Here is a 17,057-nt window from a genome sequence, read left to right as displayed (position 1 = left end):
AAAATGTTTTTAACCATACAGTTCCATTTATTTTTATAAAACACCACTTATTATAAGTACAACAATGAGCATCTTTAACTACATATTCTCGCAGTAACAATTCTTGGTTCATTTGAGACTAAATTGATGTGCAGTTGTAGTGTGCTCTCATAAAAACGCACTTTGCTTCCCAACAAAAGTGAATAACTGGGTTCGTAAACAATAGTCCATTTGACTCATCTGCGGTGTTTCATGTTTTCTAAAGTCACACAACAGATTTATGTGAGGAACTGACAGAAATTGCAAATGGGTCACTCAACAAACTGACTTTCCAACTTACAAAATATTGAAATTTTCCATTCAGTTTTTGCCTATAAACGCTGAGATATTGACATTTCTTATTCATAAAAGGACAACTTGCCTGTAGTCCTTTTATTATTTAAAGGTTGTTTAACAAACAAAGCAAGTTAACACTAAAGAGGGTTAAATGGGTTACAACACCACATTTTGAGGGTAAAATGGGGTACAACCAAGTATTTTTGAGTGAGAATATTAGTTCAAATGTGAATTAATAACTTTTTAACATGCTAGGAAAAAAATCACTAAATGCATATTTTACCAGCCTCTGAACTTTGACCTTTATTATTTTCCACAACTTTTTGTAAAAAGTTAACATTGATAACACCAATGCAATGAAATCAAACACTTTTTTAATTAATAATTATATTGTTTTGCTTTTCTGCAAACTTGTTCGACCTTGCACTAATGCTTTTATTAAAAATAAGTACAAATAACTTTACATAAATGTGGTGTACCAGCTGAAGGGTACAATTATTATTTTTTTCAGGCAATTAACAATTTCAAATATATTTTCTAAAGAATTTGCAAAACCGAGCCAAGCTATTTCATATAATTAAAGGTTAGGTTATAAAATTATACATTGTTTTTTTGCTATTTGAAAGCATTTTCATGACTAAAACAGTCAAGGGACATGTTTGTCAACATATTTTAATATTAACCCAAAGCGGCGTAGATGGCTCACAAAACTGAATACTCCATTGATCTGCATTCAAATCATTCAAAAAGTTTTACATCTCATAAAATGTTTTCACTCTGGAGAAAATTGTTATTAAAACTGATAGTTGCAAGGATTTATACTTGTTAAATTCACCACAGCAGTATCTATAAAATATATATATTTTAAAATCTCCAGTAACAATTGATTGTGATTGGACCATTCTGAACAGCACTGCCAAAAGTAACAGGTGCCATGCGACGGCGCCGTCTATGCGCTGCCTGCTTCTGCAGTGTTCTAGTGGTCTGTAGTCATGTTTTTCCGAAAATAAATAAATACATTTCAATTATTAAATGATTTATGCAACATTTAAAAAAATAAATAAATTTAAGCCCGAACTTTAAGCCCGTCTTGGTAAAAATAGCTATTTTCAAGGGTTTTCCAGGACTTAAATTTGAAAAAGCCAAATTCAAGTACTTCAAGCACCTTTTACAAACCCTGTTACACCTTGTATGAAGATGCATTGTGGGCAATCCATTTGAAATGGGACTCCAATCGTATGTCATGCCCAACATCCCCTACACACTCAGCTTAGTAACAAGAATGCTTAGCCTCTTTATAACTCTTAGCAGCTATTTTTGATGCTTTCCTGAATCTATTTATTTTGTATTACAGAAGTACTTACTTGGGCTTTGAGAAAGGAGGTTGGGCTTGATGGATTTGATCTGACTTAGAGGCACCAACTGAATGAGTTGACCATTGGTATTACGGTACAATATTTTGCCATCTGCTGTCTTCACAACCTGAAGCAGCATCTTTTGGCCTGGTGTCAGTGGCGGGTGAATCTGTGTGATGGGCCTTGGAGGCTGCGGACCATTGTTGGGGAGCGCTGTATTATGGGACATGACTGTGAATGTCTTTTTCCCAGAAGTGTCAGATCCAGAGGAAGAGACAGTTGTAGGGGTTAAACTTGACCCACCTGGTAACAGTGAAAGGATTCATTAGGCCAACTTAATTTATTTATTTTGGTAAAATCATTCAAGGACATAGTGAAGCACACAAATCTAGCAGAAACGGAGCATTAAACTAGCCCACTTTGGGCTGACAATTAAAAAAAAGAATGTTGACGGTGAGACATTACATTCACAATAGCAAGTCTGCTTTCTGCTGTGCAAAGGCAAAAAAATAAAAAATAAATAAACTTAAATACACTTTTTGTCCAAATTGAAATTGACTGAAATTGGGTCTCTATAACAATGATTTGCCTGTGTGACAGACCAGTTTGGTTCAACCATGCTCAGATTCAGAGAAGACGGAGTGTGAAAACTCCAATAAATACAAAATACACACGTATACTAAGTAACATTTTAAGCAATCTTTAATTTTTGGTGTGGTTTTGCCTCCAAGTAGAACACAAAGATCAGCCCAACATATATGATTAAATAAAGAGATCTGAGAAGCAGCATAGACACTTTCTATTCACTCCTTAAAGTAATTAAATCTTTAGGAGGTTGTTCCTTCTCAACTGCAGAATCCAACTGTATCAGGAAGCGGATCACATGATCTTTACTGTCTGTATTCCCATTGGTAGTCGCCTAATAACATCACTGTGCATTTGCTGTAAGCTGAACCCTGCCATCACCAATTTGACCAACAAATTACAATCAGCAGAAAAGATCTGACATTAAGGTTCGATGCATGTCAAAATCAATGATGGTGATGTTCTGAATTTCTTCATCAAATAAAGCACATAAATGATTTACAACCAATACACTAAAAGCCACAGCAACAGAGGATCATAGGAAGGGTAATCAAAGACAGAAAGATAAAAGTAATTACAAGCCCTTTCTCAAATGGCACATCCACATTTTGGTGACACAAAGCCACATAGACTGTCGGGTAAAAGTTCACCCTGGAGCTTGCATCAATGCTGATGGGCATATCAGGGGCACATAACGGTGGCAAAACTTAGTGTTTGTGAGCACACTTCAGGAAACCTTAAATTACTTTGTGACACCCTACAGCCTTGTGGACTTGACACACGCAATGGCAATCACAAGCCTGCAAGTCCACATCATGTGCACCATTTGGGACAGGGCCTAAGAAGCATAGATATGCTCAATATCACAATAACAGGCCCATGAAGCAAAGTATGTTACATTCTCTCAGGACATGGCATAAGGGAAGCACAGACACAGGATGGCAAACCAAGGAAATCAGGCTTACCCAGAGGCAGGCTGGACGATTTAGAGAGGATGGTGATGGCAGGGGATTGGACATTTGATTCAGTAGGAAACCCGGTGCTACTGGTGATGTTTGATGGTTCAGGCACGTGAATAGCCAAGCCTGCTTTTGGAGGAAGAAGAGCCACCCCAGATGCTCCTGCCTCTCTGCCAACCATCAATAGATTGGAGGGGATGACGATATTTGAAACAGAAGGCTTTAAATGAGGAGTGCTATTGCTGGGCACATTTTGAGAGTTGACCACAAACTGGGTGAAGATCTTTCCCACTGGGGGCTTGGTCACTGTACAAAAACAAATTAAGGAGCGGGTTATGTCTGCCAATTAACAAGTAATGCAACCTAATATAGTGTTCTGCATTGCTCAGTATACACTCTGGGCATCTACTGTATTGTTCAAATACCCATTTGGGTCAAAGGATTGTATGCTCAATCTGGATGTATACAAAATTGGATTAAGTGGAAAAGATACTATTCTGTGTACTGTGATCAGCACACACGTTCTTTCCTTGACTTACCTACAGGCTCGATAGATGATGTGGTTGTAGAAGATAATGTGCCAGTAACAGTGGTTGCTGTAGCAACACTAGTGACCGGAACTGATGTGGTAGAGGTATTTGTAGTGGTCGCTGTGGTTACTATTTTAGATCCAGACTGACTGAAAGGACATATTCTTCCTGTGATGTAAGCTGCCAGTCTATTGGCAGGGTGCAAAGCCCCCATCTGACCAAGCTCTAGCTTGGCTTGTGGGTATGGCTTTCCATTGACCTGCAAAAACAATTGATGGTTAAAAAAATATTAAAGTTATTAGTATGTAAAATACAAAGAGAACCAAGTCTAGGACTGGAATCTATATACAGTGCATTCAGAAAGTATTCAAACCCATTCCTCTGGATCATCTTTGAGATGTTTCTACACTTTGATTGGAGTCCACCTGTGGCAAATTCAAATGATTGGACATGATTTGGAAAAGCACACACCAGAGATCATGTGTGGAGATGGGAGAAACTTGCAGAAGGACATCCATCACTGCAACACTCCACCGATTTGGGCTTTATGGCAGAGTGGCCAGACGGAAGCCTCTCCTCAGTGCAAGACACATGAAAGCCCACTTGGAATTTGCAAAAAAGCACCTAAAGGACTCAAACTATTAGAAACAAGACTCTCTGGTCTGATTAAATGAAGATTGAACTGTTTGGCCTAATTTCCAAGCATAATATCTGGAGGAAACCAGGCACCGCTTATCATCTGCGCAATACCATCCTAACGGTAAAGCATGGTGGTGGTAGCATCATATGGTGGGGATATTTTTCAGCTGCAGGGACTGGGGGACTGATCAGGGTTGAAGGAAAGCTGAACACAGCAAAATACAGATATCCTTAATGAAAACTTGGTCCAGAGTGCTCAGGACCTCAGACTTGGCCGAAGGTTCACCTTCCAAAAGGACACAGAGCCAAGACAACGCAAGAGTGGCTTAGGGACAACTATTGAATGTCCTTTAGTGGCCCAGAAAGAGCTCTGACTTGAACCCAATCGAACATCTCTGGAGAGACCTGAAAATGTCTGTCCACTTATGGTCCCCGTCCAACCTGACCGAGCTTGAGGATCTTCAGAGAAGAATGGCAGAAAATCATCAAATTCCAGTGTGCAAAGCTTCTTGAATCATATTTAAAGACTTGAGGCTGTAATCGCTGCCAAGGGTGCTTCAACTAAGTACTGAGTTATGGGTCTGAATACTTATGTCAATGTGATTTCATTTTTTTCTCAATAATTTTTTTTTTGCTTTGTCATTATAGGGTATGGAGTGTAGATTGATGTGAAATAAAATAAAATCATTTAAAGCATTTTAGCATAAGGCTGCAATATAACATGTGAAAAAAATGAGGGGTCTGAACACTTTCTAAATGCACTGTATATATCCCAGTGCTAAAGCCCCGTTCACACCACCAGTGACACGGAGCGACAAAGCAGCATGATCCCATTCATTCCCACAGCAACCTCCGGCATCAATAGTGACAGAGACTGTTGAAAAAAAATATGGGCATGGCAAGCGACACAACAAAGTCAAGAAATGTTTAGCTACGCAAATGACGAGTGACATTCGGAAATGGCAATCAATGAGAGAGAAGATGTAGACAAGACAGGGCAATGTAGGCAAGACAGAGTAGTTACATTTCTGTGAGCAAATTCGCTGTACTATATCAATTGTCTGTAACCACATAGTCTACATGAATATAGGCTAATAAAAATTATGCGTGGAAAACGGTGTCAGAATTCTGAGTGAGTTTGATTCATGTATTGATAGATCATTCATCTTGTTAATGATATGATGCATTGTGCACTGCTGCAGGTTATATAAAAACACTCCTGTGTAGAATGTTCAGTTTTAGAGGCAATAGAACGGATTATATTTTCTCAACTTATAATAACTTAATTTTACCGGCAGTACATCTCATTTGTGATCATATTTTTTTTTTTTTAAAGCTATGGCCAGTTGTGCAGTCCACCAATAACGTTATAGCAACAGCAGTAGTAACGCCCTCTGACGACTTCATAGTACAGAGACTAGCAACACCAAGCAAAGATTTTTTTTAAATCCATTATTGTTTGCTATTATTGCTGTAGCATTTACCAGTTTCAAATTCTTAATTCTAGTTCTAAACAGCCATTCGGTTGTAAGAAAAATTAGAATTTTAATTATTTGCACTGATGCATCGTGCAAACAGAAGATCAGGAACGTGCAAGAAGACAATAAATACGATACAATTTAATTAGTTACGTTCTGATATTGTGTATTCTTAATTACTTCTGAATGGATAATGCATGCATACCATAATCTGGCCTGGGGCATCAGGTGCTTTTGTCTCCGCTTTGAGCAAGCCTGCAGGAGAACACCTGGAAAGGAAGGGCAGACCTTTCACCTCATTCTTCTCAACAGGCTTTTTCAACTCTGCTTTATTTTGGGCAACTTTCTCATCTTCCTTTTTCTTCTCCACAGGTTGAGAGATGTTGACTTTGTATATGTAGGCAGAACCCTCCTCTTCTAAGGTCTTGGAGATTGGCTGGATATAGTACTTGCCAATCCAGAAAGGGTGCTTTAAATTATCCTGAGCCATATGCTCACACACTATCCGCATAACATCATTTCTACTGTCTTTACTTGCCCAACTGCACTCGGATACGATCTCAAGCTGCTTGGAAGGGCCAGACAAATTATGAGGTACAAGCTCACCCTCCTCAATATCTAGAGGGAAGATTTAAAAAAAAAAAAAAAAAAAAAAAAAAAAGATAAATTGGACTTCAATGGTCTTGAAGGACCAGATTTTGAAGACATTTATAAGCCCTCCAATCATGACAGTTTGCTGTTTGGCATAAACCATAATTACACTAGCTATGAAATTATTTTCAGTAAGTGCAAAACTTACTTTGTGTAGAGACCTGTGAGATGTAGTGTTGGTCAACCTGCCAAAAAATAATTTTAGTTGTATTTTCACACCATCTTTACCAGAAAATATTCCATCCTACTTATGTAAGAGTCTTACCGCTTTGTGTTTACCCTCACACCTCCAAAGAAACGGTCGCACACGAGCACAAGTTGGACTGCTATAGATATGGTCATTTGTCATATTCAGATTTCTTTCTCCCACCTGAATGCAGAGTAGGACATTTTTAAGATGTCACGTGTACAAGGCAATGAATTGACAATATTATGCAAATGAAAAATGACAATTCCACATAAAAAAGCATAGTTAACAACATATCAAAAATGCCTAACAATGGATGGTTTCGAAGTGTTTTAAAACCAAGGGTCTGGATATCTTACCCTTTTCTGTTTTAAGGGACTGAAAAAGCTTTCGAGATCGTGTTGCACCTCTCGAGAAAAGAGTGCAGGAGAAGGGGATCTAGGAGGAGGAGGGGAGAAAAGAACTTCTGAATCAGAGTCTTTGCTTTTATTATCCCATAATGTCTTCACAAGCTTTGTGGGCTCAGGTGCTGCCTCAAGATCTGTCAGAACTGAAGATGATGTGGAATATAACAGTACAATTATAATACTTGCCAACTGTTATAATAATTGAACAGCTGATGCAATAAGTACTTCATGACTGGTATGAAGCCTTACACTCACCATATGTTTTTCTCTTTATATTTTTCTTCCACTTATCCGATCCTCCCTTAAGTTCAGGCTCCTCTGTTGCAATTTCTTCCTGTTTGGGGGTCTTTAGTGCGATAACTTTGCGTCGCAGACAGCTACAGCTCAACATACATTGTGGTTTGCCGCAGTGATGATGGCGCCTTATGTGAACCAGACTGGCACAGACACAGCCAAGCCTGCAGAAGACATTGAGGCAAGGTGGTGCACGTCGTTTTATAATTCTGATGGCATCAGGGTTTCCTTTTGTTTCACTCTTAAAATAAAAGAGAAAAAGACAGCGTTATAAAAGTAAACCATAAAAGAGAACAAGAAATAATGATTTACTCAAGATTTGAGTAAAGTGTCGTTAAGAACATTATCTCATATTTAAATTGTGTTGTTGATGGCAATCACATGAAAATCCCAAAATTAGTTCTCACAAACTACAAATCAAGATGGGGTTCAGTTTGACTTCTACCTCGTCAGTGACAAGAGTGGCTAATGCGATGGCCGCTCTCTCTTCTGTGATAAAGGTCCAATGCTTGCCTTCCCACACTGCTCCATCTTCCACATCCATCAGCTTTACCAGAGTCTTGGGCAAGCCTGGACTGTGTCCACCTGAGGAGCTTGCAGCTGTGATGCCAGAGACCTCATCCATGGAAGTCTCATCAGAAGTTATGATTGCAGTCATTTGTGCAACACACCTTTTAGGACTCAAACTCTTGGATTTTACCATATTTATAGATCTCTTGCTTTGTAGCTGGTTTTTCACACTCAAAGCAGGTTTGTTAACACTGCTGACTGGTTTTGTTTGAGTTTGATTTCCTATACCAGATCTCAAAGATCTTTTAGATTGTTTAGCCTGGGCTTTGGGCTTGGATGCTGGCTTGAATTCATCAGATATTGGAGATAGTTTAGATGTGGAGGATGAAGAGGAAGGGACTTGTTTCTTAAGTACACTATCCAGGGTACGGACATAGCTAGTGCTCTTAGTGGGTAGCTGGTACGCTACAGGTGTGGTGACAGTCTGGGACAAGTTGGCAGCTCGTTCATCAATCAGCTTGCCCTCACTGGCCAGGTACTCATCCAACATGTCACTACAGAATGCAGAATGATTCTTCTGCTCTGCATCCATGCTCGGTGCCACTGCAAATAAAGAGTTATACAAAATCACATTATTTTGGAAGCAGTATCATTTAAACTTTTCAAGTTACCATTAGTATCATGTCAAAGAGAATATTTAAATATCTGTAATAAATCACTGACAAAATTGTAATTAAGAGCCAATGTATTATTATTATTATGCATACCTTCATGCAGGGATACTGAGCCAGCAAACTTATCTCTCCAACCTTTAATTTTGGTTAAGTCAGTGGTCTTCCCTGTCCTTGAAACAAATTGGACTAGAAGGTCTAGTGAAAAAAGGTGTACATTTAATTGACAATGAAAACCTGAATCTTCATTTAGCACAACATATTTGCTGCTTGTTTAAGAAGTTATTACTAAAAACTATTTTACCCTGAGATGATGCTGAACTTCCTTCAGGTAAGAGAACAGGTGGGGGTATGGGTAACTGCACACCCAAATATTGCAGGTCAATTTCCAGGGAGTGGTCAAGCAGATTCAACTTCAATCCAACTATTAGTATAAAATTAAGATTAGAACTGTATTGCATTAAGCAACATCATTCTGAGATACAAAGAGAACCCCAAACCTTCTTGCAGCACTGGATGAATGACCTGTCTGTACTTCATGATTTTCAGATCATGTAAAAGGGCCTTCTCTAGCTTCACAATCTTATCCTCAATATTTTTACTGCTTTCGCCTTTTTAAAGAAAAGCAAAAAATAAATCACAACACTGGATGTCATTTAAAATTGGTTCCTTCATAATAACCATAGTCAGATATTTAATTCTTACCAACTGTATTCTCTGATGTTGTTTGTGTCACCTCCGTTTTGGCATCATATCCAAGGTGAATCACAAGAGCTTCCTATTTCAAGGTAATTATGTGTATGGATGTCAAAACAACCACAACAAAAAAGGTCATAACTACACATAAAATGCACTGTAGATGTAACACTCCATGTCAATTATTTAAAACATTGAGAGTAAGGTAGCAAGTAGGAAATATGGCATCACAAGTTTCAAGTATGAGACTTACTAATCTTAATGGATAATTAACATTGACAATAGTTCATAGTATCTAACGATCCTAACATGGGACATATTCCTAGACTAGTCTGGGTCTAGTTCACCCAAAAGTTCTAATGTGCACCTCTCCAAAAATGTAACCACGGATCGCATGAATGCATACAGCTGTGATTGGTCTGCTTTGTCACCAGAGACTGTCTCCAAGGGTGACCAAAAAAATAAAAATAAATATCCATACCCTCCACATGGTTTAATGTGGCTCATTTATCCTAAAAGCATTTTTTTTCCCATTGAATATTTCAGTTATCTTGCATTGCAACCCAACACTCCTCCACAAGCATTGAAAATGCTCAGGTTTTCCATATAAGAGACGCAACACCCCCCCAACTTGAGATTTATACTTGCACAAATTGGAAATATTCCATCTAATTTAACAATTATTTTGCACAATTTGGCAACCATGCATGTGAGTGTTAAAACATTATAGAAATTGGAAAGATCTTAAGTGGAATACAGAAAATATTGTTTTACTTAAATACTCACCTTCCACTTTATTATGTATGCCTGTATAACAACTCTTTAATGCAATTATCTAATCAGCCAATAGTGTGGCAGCACAATGCATAAAATCATGCAGATTTGTAGATGACTGTGGCATGATTGTTGGTGCCAGACAGGCTGGTTTGAGTATTTCTGTAACTGCTGGGATTCTCATGCACAACAGTCTAGAGTTTACTCAGAATGGTGTCAAAAACAGAAAATATCCAGTTGAGCAGTTGTTAAAGAGAGAGGTCAATGAAGAATAGCCAGACTGGTTTGAGCTGACAGAAAGGCTACGGTAACTCAGATAACCACTCTGTACAATTGTATTGAGCAGAATAATATGTAATAATCAATAATATGTACTTAAATCTCAACATGTTCATGTACTTTGATAAACTTTTTTTTTAATGCAACAATAATTTAATAAATACTTTTGAATCCAAGAATTACGTTTACATGCACTAATATTCATCAATTCGAATAAATTCAATCTGATTGCAGATTCTGAATGTACTGCTTATATGTCCCCTAAACTTTGCAATCCGATACAAATATGCATTATATGTATTCTGAACCAAACTTCAGTGCCATAAAAGCTCTTATTCTGTTACTCACTCTACTCGGCAAACGAAGAATTAGAAGAAGCGTCTAATACCTATAGTCTGACTTTACCATGTAATTTCCACATGCTCATTCCTCCTCCAATTTAACCACAGACATCTCTGGATGCGATTACAAAGTAAAGTCAGGTGTGTGAGAGTTGTATTTAAAAGGAGTTTACAAATGTGGAATGGAAACAAATTAATAGGGATTTTAAGCAACAGCTGCAGATAGGATGCTACACAAAAATCACTAAGCAATAATGACATTGGAACAGAACATTTAATCATTCAAGAAAAAAGGTAGGCTATTTGAAACAGCAAGAGAAGGGATGCTTGCCATGTTAAATAACTGTCAGAAGAAGAGTTTTACACTTGTACGATATAAATAACCTACATCTAAAACCTAGATATTATTTTTTTAATATGCTACTGATATGTTTTACATTTTTGATTCAAGGCCTATAAATGTGTGTAATTGAATATGTGTTTTGAGAAGGATTTATAGTTCATTTTTTATAGGTGATTCATTTTGCATAATCTCTTGTAAAACATTCTAACATTTACTTTCCTAAAACGTCACGTACGATTGACTGTCACTATGGCAAAGAAGAAATGCTTTAGAAATTATGGTTATGACATCAAGAAGTCACGTACACGCAACAGAACACAGAACGCCATAACTGCACCTGCTGCTTAAAATACACATTAAGAAATTAAGGCATTTTCTCTCAATATACTAGCACTAGTTTGTGGACTCATAACGACGCAGACACTACAATGCAGAACTATAAATGCCACTACACGGAGCCTACAGAGTACACTCGACAAAAAGTATATAAACTGGCCTTTAGTCCATTTCACACTTTTAAGAGCCTTAACAAAACAATCTGTCACTTGGAAGCGATATCCTGTAATGAAATAATCGCAATTTAAAAAACACGGCTATTTTTAAAGGACTTAATGGAGAAACATTTTTTGCCATCATAGAATGTAATTCCAGCATCTACCAACAGGGGCTAAGAGGGACATGCTAACCAGCCAATTACAGATCCCTCCTGGGCAAGACCATAAAATGGGTTTGAAATAACATAAGGGTGAGTATTTATTTTTGGGTGACCTATTCCTTTTAAGGTTTATTTTCTACATTTCAGTCAAGAAACATGTTATTTGGGTTACCTTTGACATGAAGGAGGCAAATAATTGGCCTTCTACATCCTCCAGGCTAGGCTGCATTAGGACAGGTACAGGTCCTTTAAACACATCATCTTCAATTAGCTTCATCTTTCCAACTTTTTTCTGTTTTGTCTTGGATTTCATGAAAGTCTTTCCATAAGAGGATTGTTTAGTTGGCTCAGAATCAAGGGACTTTGTAGGAGGTACGGGCCGGTCACAAAATAGACCTAGCTGGAAAAGGTCAGTACAAGCATGACCTGTGCAATCCAATAGTCGTTCTGGGAATGAATCAAGGGTCTTTCTAGGAGGTACTGGTCTGTCACAGAATAGATCTGGTGGAAAAGGGTCAGGAGATGAAGGAGCTGGGATGGGTAAGGACAAGGCTGTGGAACATGGGTCATCCAATGGCAGGGAAAGGGATTCCTCATGTGTGGATATAGTGTCTGGAGGAACTTCCAGGGGGAAAAGCTCAGGACAAGAGCCCATGGGACTGTCCAGGAGGCAATCAGAAACAGACTCATTCTCAACAACTTGAGGCATTAAGGCATGTTCCTGGTTATTAAAAACTTCAGGACTAACTTCATTATTGGTAATAGATTGAACTTCAAAAACAGAGTAAGATGTGGTGATGGAGGAGGTTTCCGGTGTGATAAAGTCAGTGTAAACTTCAGGTGTAGTGTGTGAATAAGTGTCATGTAATGTGTTACATGTGAGGGAAGATAAAATGTCTGACTGAGACCCAAGTGTGTTGTCAATACCTTGCTCAGAAATAGTATCAACATTATAGAACACATCAGAGATACTGTCAGGTGATGGGTCAGAGTTATGTTTGGGTAGAGAGGTAGTGTTGGGGGCACGAAATGGATCATTGGCAGATGGAGGTGGTGAAAATCTTTCTGGTATTTGTGTTTCAATTGGTATAGCGGGGACTACAGCTGATAAGGAGGGTGATAAGAGAACAGTGGACAGAGATGCCATTTCATTTGCTTCTGTTATTGATAATGTAACAGTCTGAGATAATGATGTAAGTACTTTTTGTGAATCTAATATAGTAGCATAAGAAGAGGTGGAAGACATCAAGTGAGATGGGCTTTCAGGGGTTGAGACAGGTTTAGAGGACTTTTCAGAGTCTGAAGAAAAGCTAAAACCTTCAGGTTTTGGGGTGGCAGGTCTTGTTCTAGACTTCCTTTTTTTGAGAAATTGTGCAAGGAGTGGTAGGGGCAAGGTTTTCTTGGGTTTTGCTTCAGGCTCGGCCTTAATACCCAGAAAAGAAATTGTCTCCTTTCCATTTTCATTCAGTTTTGGTGCTTCGTGGGGACTGGATAGCAATGTAAACTCAACACTTTTGGACTCATTTATTACAGGTTTATTTTCATCCGGTCTGTCAGATCTTTTAGATCTAGTACTGTCATCTATCACAGTTTCCTCTTTATGAGCAACTTGTAATAAATTGTCTGATTTGGATGAGATCTCCACCACCTCCTTTTTACCACATGTGCAAGATGTGGCTGAGTGCAGGATACCACCATTTTGCTGGATATTTTCTAGCGATAACCTTTTGATTTTCACATGAGCATGTTTAATGAAGTCTGAAAATGTCACTGGCAATGGGCGCTTCTTACCACTGCATTGAGAGAAAGGAAGGAAAAAAAAAATCTAGTGAAAAATATATACTATGTTCGAAAATATTTTTAAATGCAAACTAGGTGCAAAAAATACTCTGCAAGTACATGATCACTACCATCTATGCAAGTTTTAATTCACATGTTGTTACATTCTGAAATGTGTCACACCTCATAATGAAATGCATGTACATTCTCAGTGTTGCCGCAAGGGGCACTCTAGTGGCAATAAGTGTCTTCTATGTTAATTTTTCCCATTTAACTATGGTCTACTGTCATGGTAGAAAAACAGTTTGAAGAGAACTGATTAATTAAACTGTCAACATGTTTACTGCTACCTTAATAATAACCCAGTTTAATAATTTTGAAGGTAACTCTATTGCTCTGCAGAGTACTGAGGTTTGTTATAAACACAGTAACAAAAAAATGCAAGCAAAATTTACAACAGGGCCGTTCACTTGCAACGGTTTGGTCAAGCATTCATGTGCCTATGCAGAGAATTTTTCTCGCCTGAACTGATAAAAATTAAAGCAATCACCCTTTTTTCTATTCAATATTTACTTAAATGTATATGAATGTAGATAAAACTAGGCTTACCACAAACTTTTAACATCTCGGTTTACAATGGGAGAATCACTGTTAACATCTTTCGTTTCCACATTTGTCAGGCTGGGAACATTGTGATCCTTGACCTTTACAGCAGCATTTCTCTTCACGAACAGAGTTTTCAAATTATTCAAAGTTGTTGTCTCCCTACTTGACTTGAGGTTGTTCTCTGATTCCTTTTTGGATAGTCCATTCTTAGCCTTAGAAGATTGGGCACTGACGGCATCCTCCCTGAAACCTTTGGCAAAAGGGTTGTAGTCAATTTTGAGTTGAGTGATCCTTAGGTTTTGGTAGGCGGTGACTGCAAAGAACTCTGTCTGAGGAAAACTAAGAGTTATAACATCAGGTCTGTCAATTTTAATATCTTCAGAGGCTTTGTCTGCAGGTATGACATGAAGTCGAGGAAGGTACCGGTGCATTGAATGCAAAATAATATGGCCATCTTGGTCCAAGGTGTTATTGCAAACCGTTAGTCTATAAAATGAAACCGGGAACTGCATCCAGTGTAGGCCGGTAGCAGGGGATTCTGGGTGTACAAACAAACGTGAAACATGAGTGTCACACTTCTCTTTGGTTTCCCATCCTTTCTCACTCCATTTGTACCTGTGGTTATCAACTGGAACAATATCCATTGCCAGCAAGTAACTCTGGAAGGGTTCCATCCCAGAGAGACGAAAGCGACAACAGGGGAACATTCTGCGACCTTGCTTGGTCAGAATCATCTCAGTCTGGCAACTATAAAACTCATTCCACATACTATTGTTGTCCAGTGTAACTGTGATGCCCTTACATGTAGTATCTGCTGGAAAGTTATCTGGCAATGTGGTGCTGTTGGCGTCTAAATGTGATGTGGATGATGTTGCATGGATGCCCATTACAGCCGAGCTGATGTTAGATTTCACCATATTTTTTGCATCAATTGCCAACAGACTGCTCTTGTCATTTGTACCTTCCCCAGGATGCAACTGTTTGAGGACAACAAAGAGGGAAGGTGCAGAGGTAGTGGGAGGTACAAGTGTAGGGGCAGTCATACCCTCTTCATGAAGTACCATTGCACCCTGCTTCTCTATATCAGCCATGGGAATTAAGAGGTCATCTGGTTAGCTTCTGACCCTCTCACCACAGGGTATTTCAGGTCTACATCCTTAAGAAAACAAGACATACATGACACAGTATGGTCAAAGCATGTTTGATTACTAGTGACTGGAAGGCCTAACATTATAAAAACCAATTTTAAGCAGTTTTTATGTAATCATTGACCAAAAAACTGCAAGTAGCAGCAATGCTTGGCCTCCATGCAAAGATCTACTGAAGAGAACAAGTTCATTCCAGAGATGTATCACCTGGTTTGAGGTCAACTTGGAAGGTGTCTGAACCATCAGGTGTGTAAAGTGCTTTGTGTACTATATAAGTCAAAAGTGGTTTTCCCACCATAGCTCTCTAGGTTCTTTCAAGATTAAGGTACCTAGGGCAATTTCAGGCTTTTTACAGTTGGTCAGTGGTACATTGGAGGTGGGGGTCAACACAACAAATTGAAGCAGACAACACAAATTCAGTTTCTGAACAACTTTGCCACATATTTGTTGTTGCACATAATGAATAAGGCCAACACAACAAATTGTTCTCATGCCATGCACTTTTGTAACAAAACATTAAAGAATGCCCTAGACTTTGTTTTAATACAAATTGGACAAGGGTATTCAAACCTGCCCCTAGAAGACAACCTTCCAGCAGAGTTTAGCTCCAATCTTAATAAGACTCAGTTTAGCTAATCTTCAGGGCATACGATCTAAGGTCTTCAGGGCACATGAAAAATACAGGTAGGTACAGGGTGGCAACTCAAGAGTTTGAACTTTGCAGGTAGGTGTCATCCTGGAAAAATATTGAGTACCCCTGTCCTAGACAGTCTTCAATTGTCTGTAGCACTGTAAATTGCAAACTTTAAATCAAAATTGTTTTGTCGTATTCTAGTCAAGTGAATGAATAAATAAAAATAAATAAATGGAAACTGATCCTAAGAAGCATCTACTGAGGATTTGTTGTCTAATGGATGGAAAAATGTACATGATACTGCCATGATACCTTGAATGATGTTTGGCTGTATGACAAATCATTACACGGTGACCAGTACATTGAGTAGCTAACTCCAACTTTATGATCATTAAGTTTTTAATCTATTGCTTTAGATGAACAACACAAAAGTAATTCATGACTGAAACAAATCTAGTCCAGGCTGAGTTCAGCACTGTTTGGTCAGTACTTCAACACTACTTCAGAGCAAGGGCATTCTAGCAGAGTGCACACGCTCAATTATAAAGCTGCATAAAATAATATAATTATAAAGGTTAAGGATTACATTTTGATACCGTGAAATACGTTATACTGTGCAGAGACAAACCATTGCTTTCTTGTTCAATTTAATTTGTCAAAAGGTGTAAACATGGCTGTTCTTTTTAAATGGTTACACATGAACCTCTAGCTCAATCATTGGCATTAGTTGGTGGTGGAATTACCTGTAATGAGTTGGTAGCAAGAAACTGACTACTTTAAGCAATGGCAGTTAATTTAAAGAACAAAAGGAACGTCCTTTTGCTATCACTAATTACCAAAGACCAAAATCAGAAGGCTTTCCAAAGTACAGAAGACAGAGAATGCAACACACTAACCTGAATTTCTTGGATTCTTCACAGACTCGCAGTGTAAGCCTGGCTAAGTCACCAATTTTGCTAACATAAGCCTTTTAAGAATTGCTAATATTTTTATCTACAGTTCAATGATTGGTACACAAGTAAGCTCTTACTAGTGAGCAGCAAAAAAATAAATGAAACTCAAAGTTTAACTTCTGGTGGTGTATGTACATTTAATTGAAAATGTTTGAGTGGGGGAGTGGTAAAGGTGAGCGGGATGGAAGAACTGGGCTAAACAGGAAAACATGTTTGGAAACAAATAATATTTTTGCACCTATGTTTGGTTTAATTATGAGTTATTGCC

At 38.3% G+C, this 17,057-nt stretch overlaps 1 protein-coding gene across 2 annotated transcripts in view; it reads right to left on the bottom strand.

The window, feature by feature from the left end:
• LOC127662613 (MAX gene-associated protein-like) overlaps positions 1 to 17,057 on the bottom strand; it is a 29,497-nt gene that overhangs the window by 8,697 nt on the left and 3,743 nt on the right. For both annotated transcript variants that reach the window (XM_052153882.1, XM_052153883.1), the window contains exons 2-16: positions 14,058 to 15,210; positions 11,842 to 13,462; positions 9,287 to 9,359; positions 9,082 to 9,192; positions 8,886 to 9,005; positions 8,678 to 8,779; positions 7,846 to 8,513; positions 7,362 to 7,641; positions 7,059 to 7,249; positions 6,778 to 6,882; positions 6,661 to 6,697; positions 6,067 to 6,479; positions 3,754 to 4,003; positions 3,221 to 3,520; positions 1,680 to 1,973 (exon numbers count right to left, since the gene is read on the bottom strand). In XM_052153882.1, the coding sequence (XP_052009842.1) occupies positions 1,680 to 1,973; positions 3,221 to 3,520; positions 3,754 to 4,003; positions 6,067 to 6,479; positions 6,661 to 6,697; positions 6,778 to 6,882; positions 7,059 to 7,249; positions 7,362 to 7,641; positions 7,846 to 8,513; positions 8,678 to 8,779; positions 8,886 to 9,005; positions 9,082 to 9,192; positions 9,287 to 9,359; positions 11,842 to 13,462; positions 14,058 to 15,145 (5,653 nt within the window). In that variant the 5' untranslated portion in view covers positions 15,146 to 15,210. The remainder of the gene's footprint in view (positions 1 to 1,679; positions 1,974 to 3,220; positions 3,521 to 3,753; positions 4,004 to 6,066; positions 6,480 to 6,660; positions 6,698 to 6,777; positions 6,883 to 7,058; positions 7,250 to 7,361; positions 7,642 to 7,845; positions 8,514 to 8,677; positions 8,780 to 8,885; positions 9,006 to 9,081; positions 9,193 to 9,286; positions 9,360 to 11,841; positions 13,463 to 14,057; positions 15,211 to 17,057) is intronic.

This window comes from Xyrauchen texanus, chromosome 22 (genome assembly GCF_025860055.1).
Source record: "Xyrauchen texanus isolate HMW12.3.18 chromosome 22, RBS_HiC_50CHRs, whole genome shotgun sequence".
Taxonomy (NCBI): domain Eukaryota; kingdom Metazoa; phylum Chordata; class Actinopteri; order Cypriniformes; family Catostomidae; genus Xyrauchen; species Xyrauchen texanus.
The sequence above is the reverse complement of the archived record's forward strand: the minus strand, read 5'-3'. Positions and strand labels throughout refer to the sequence as shown.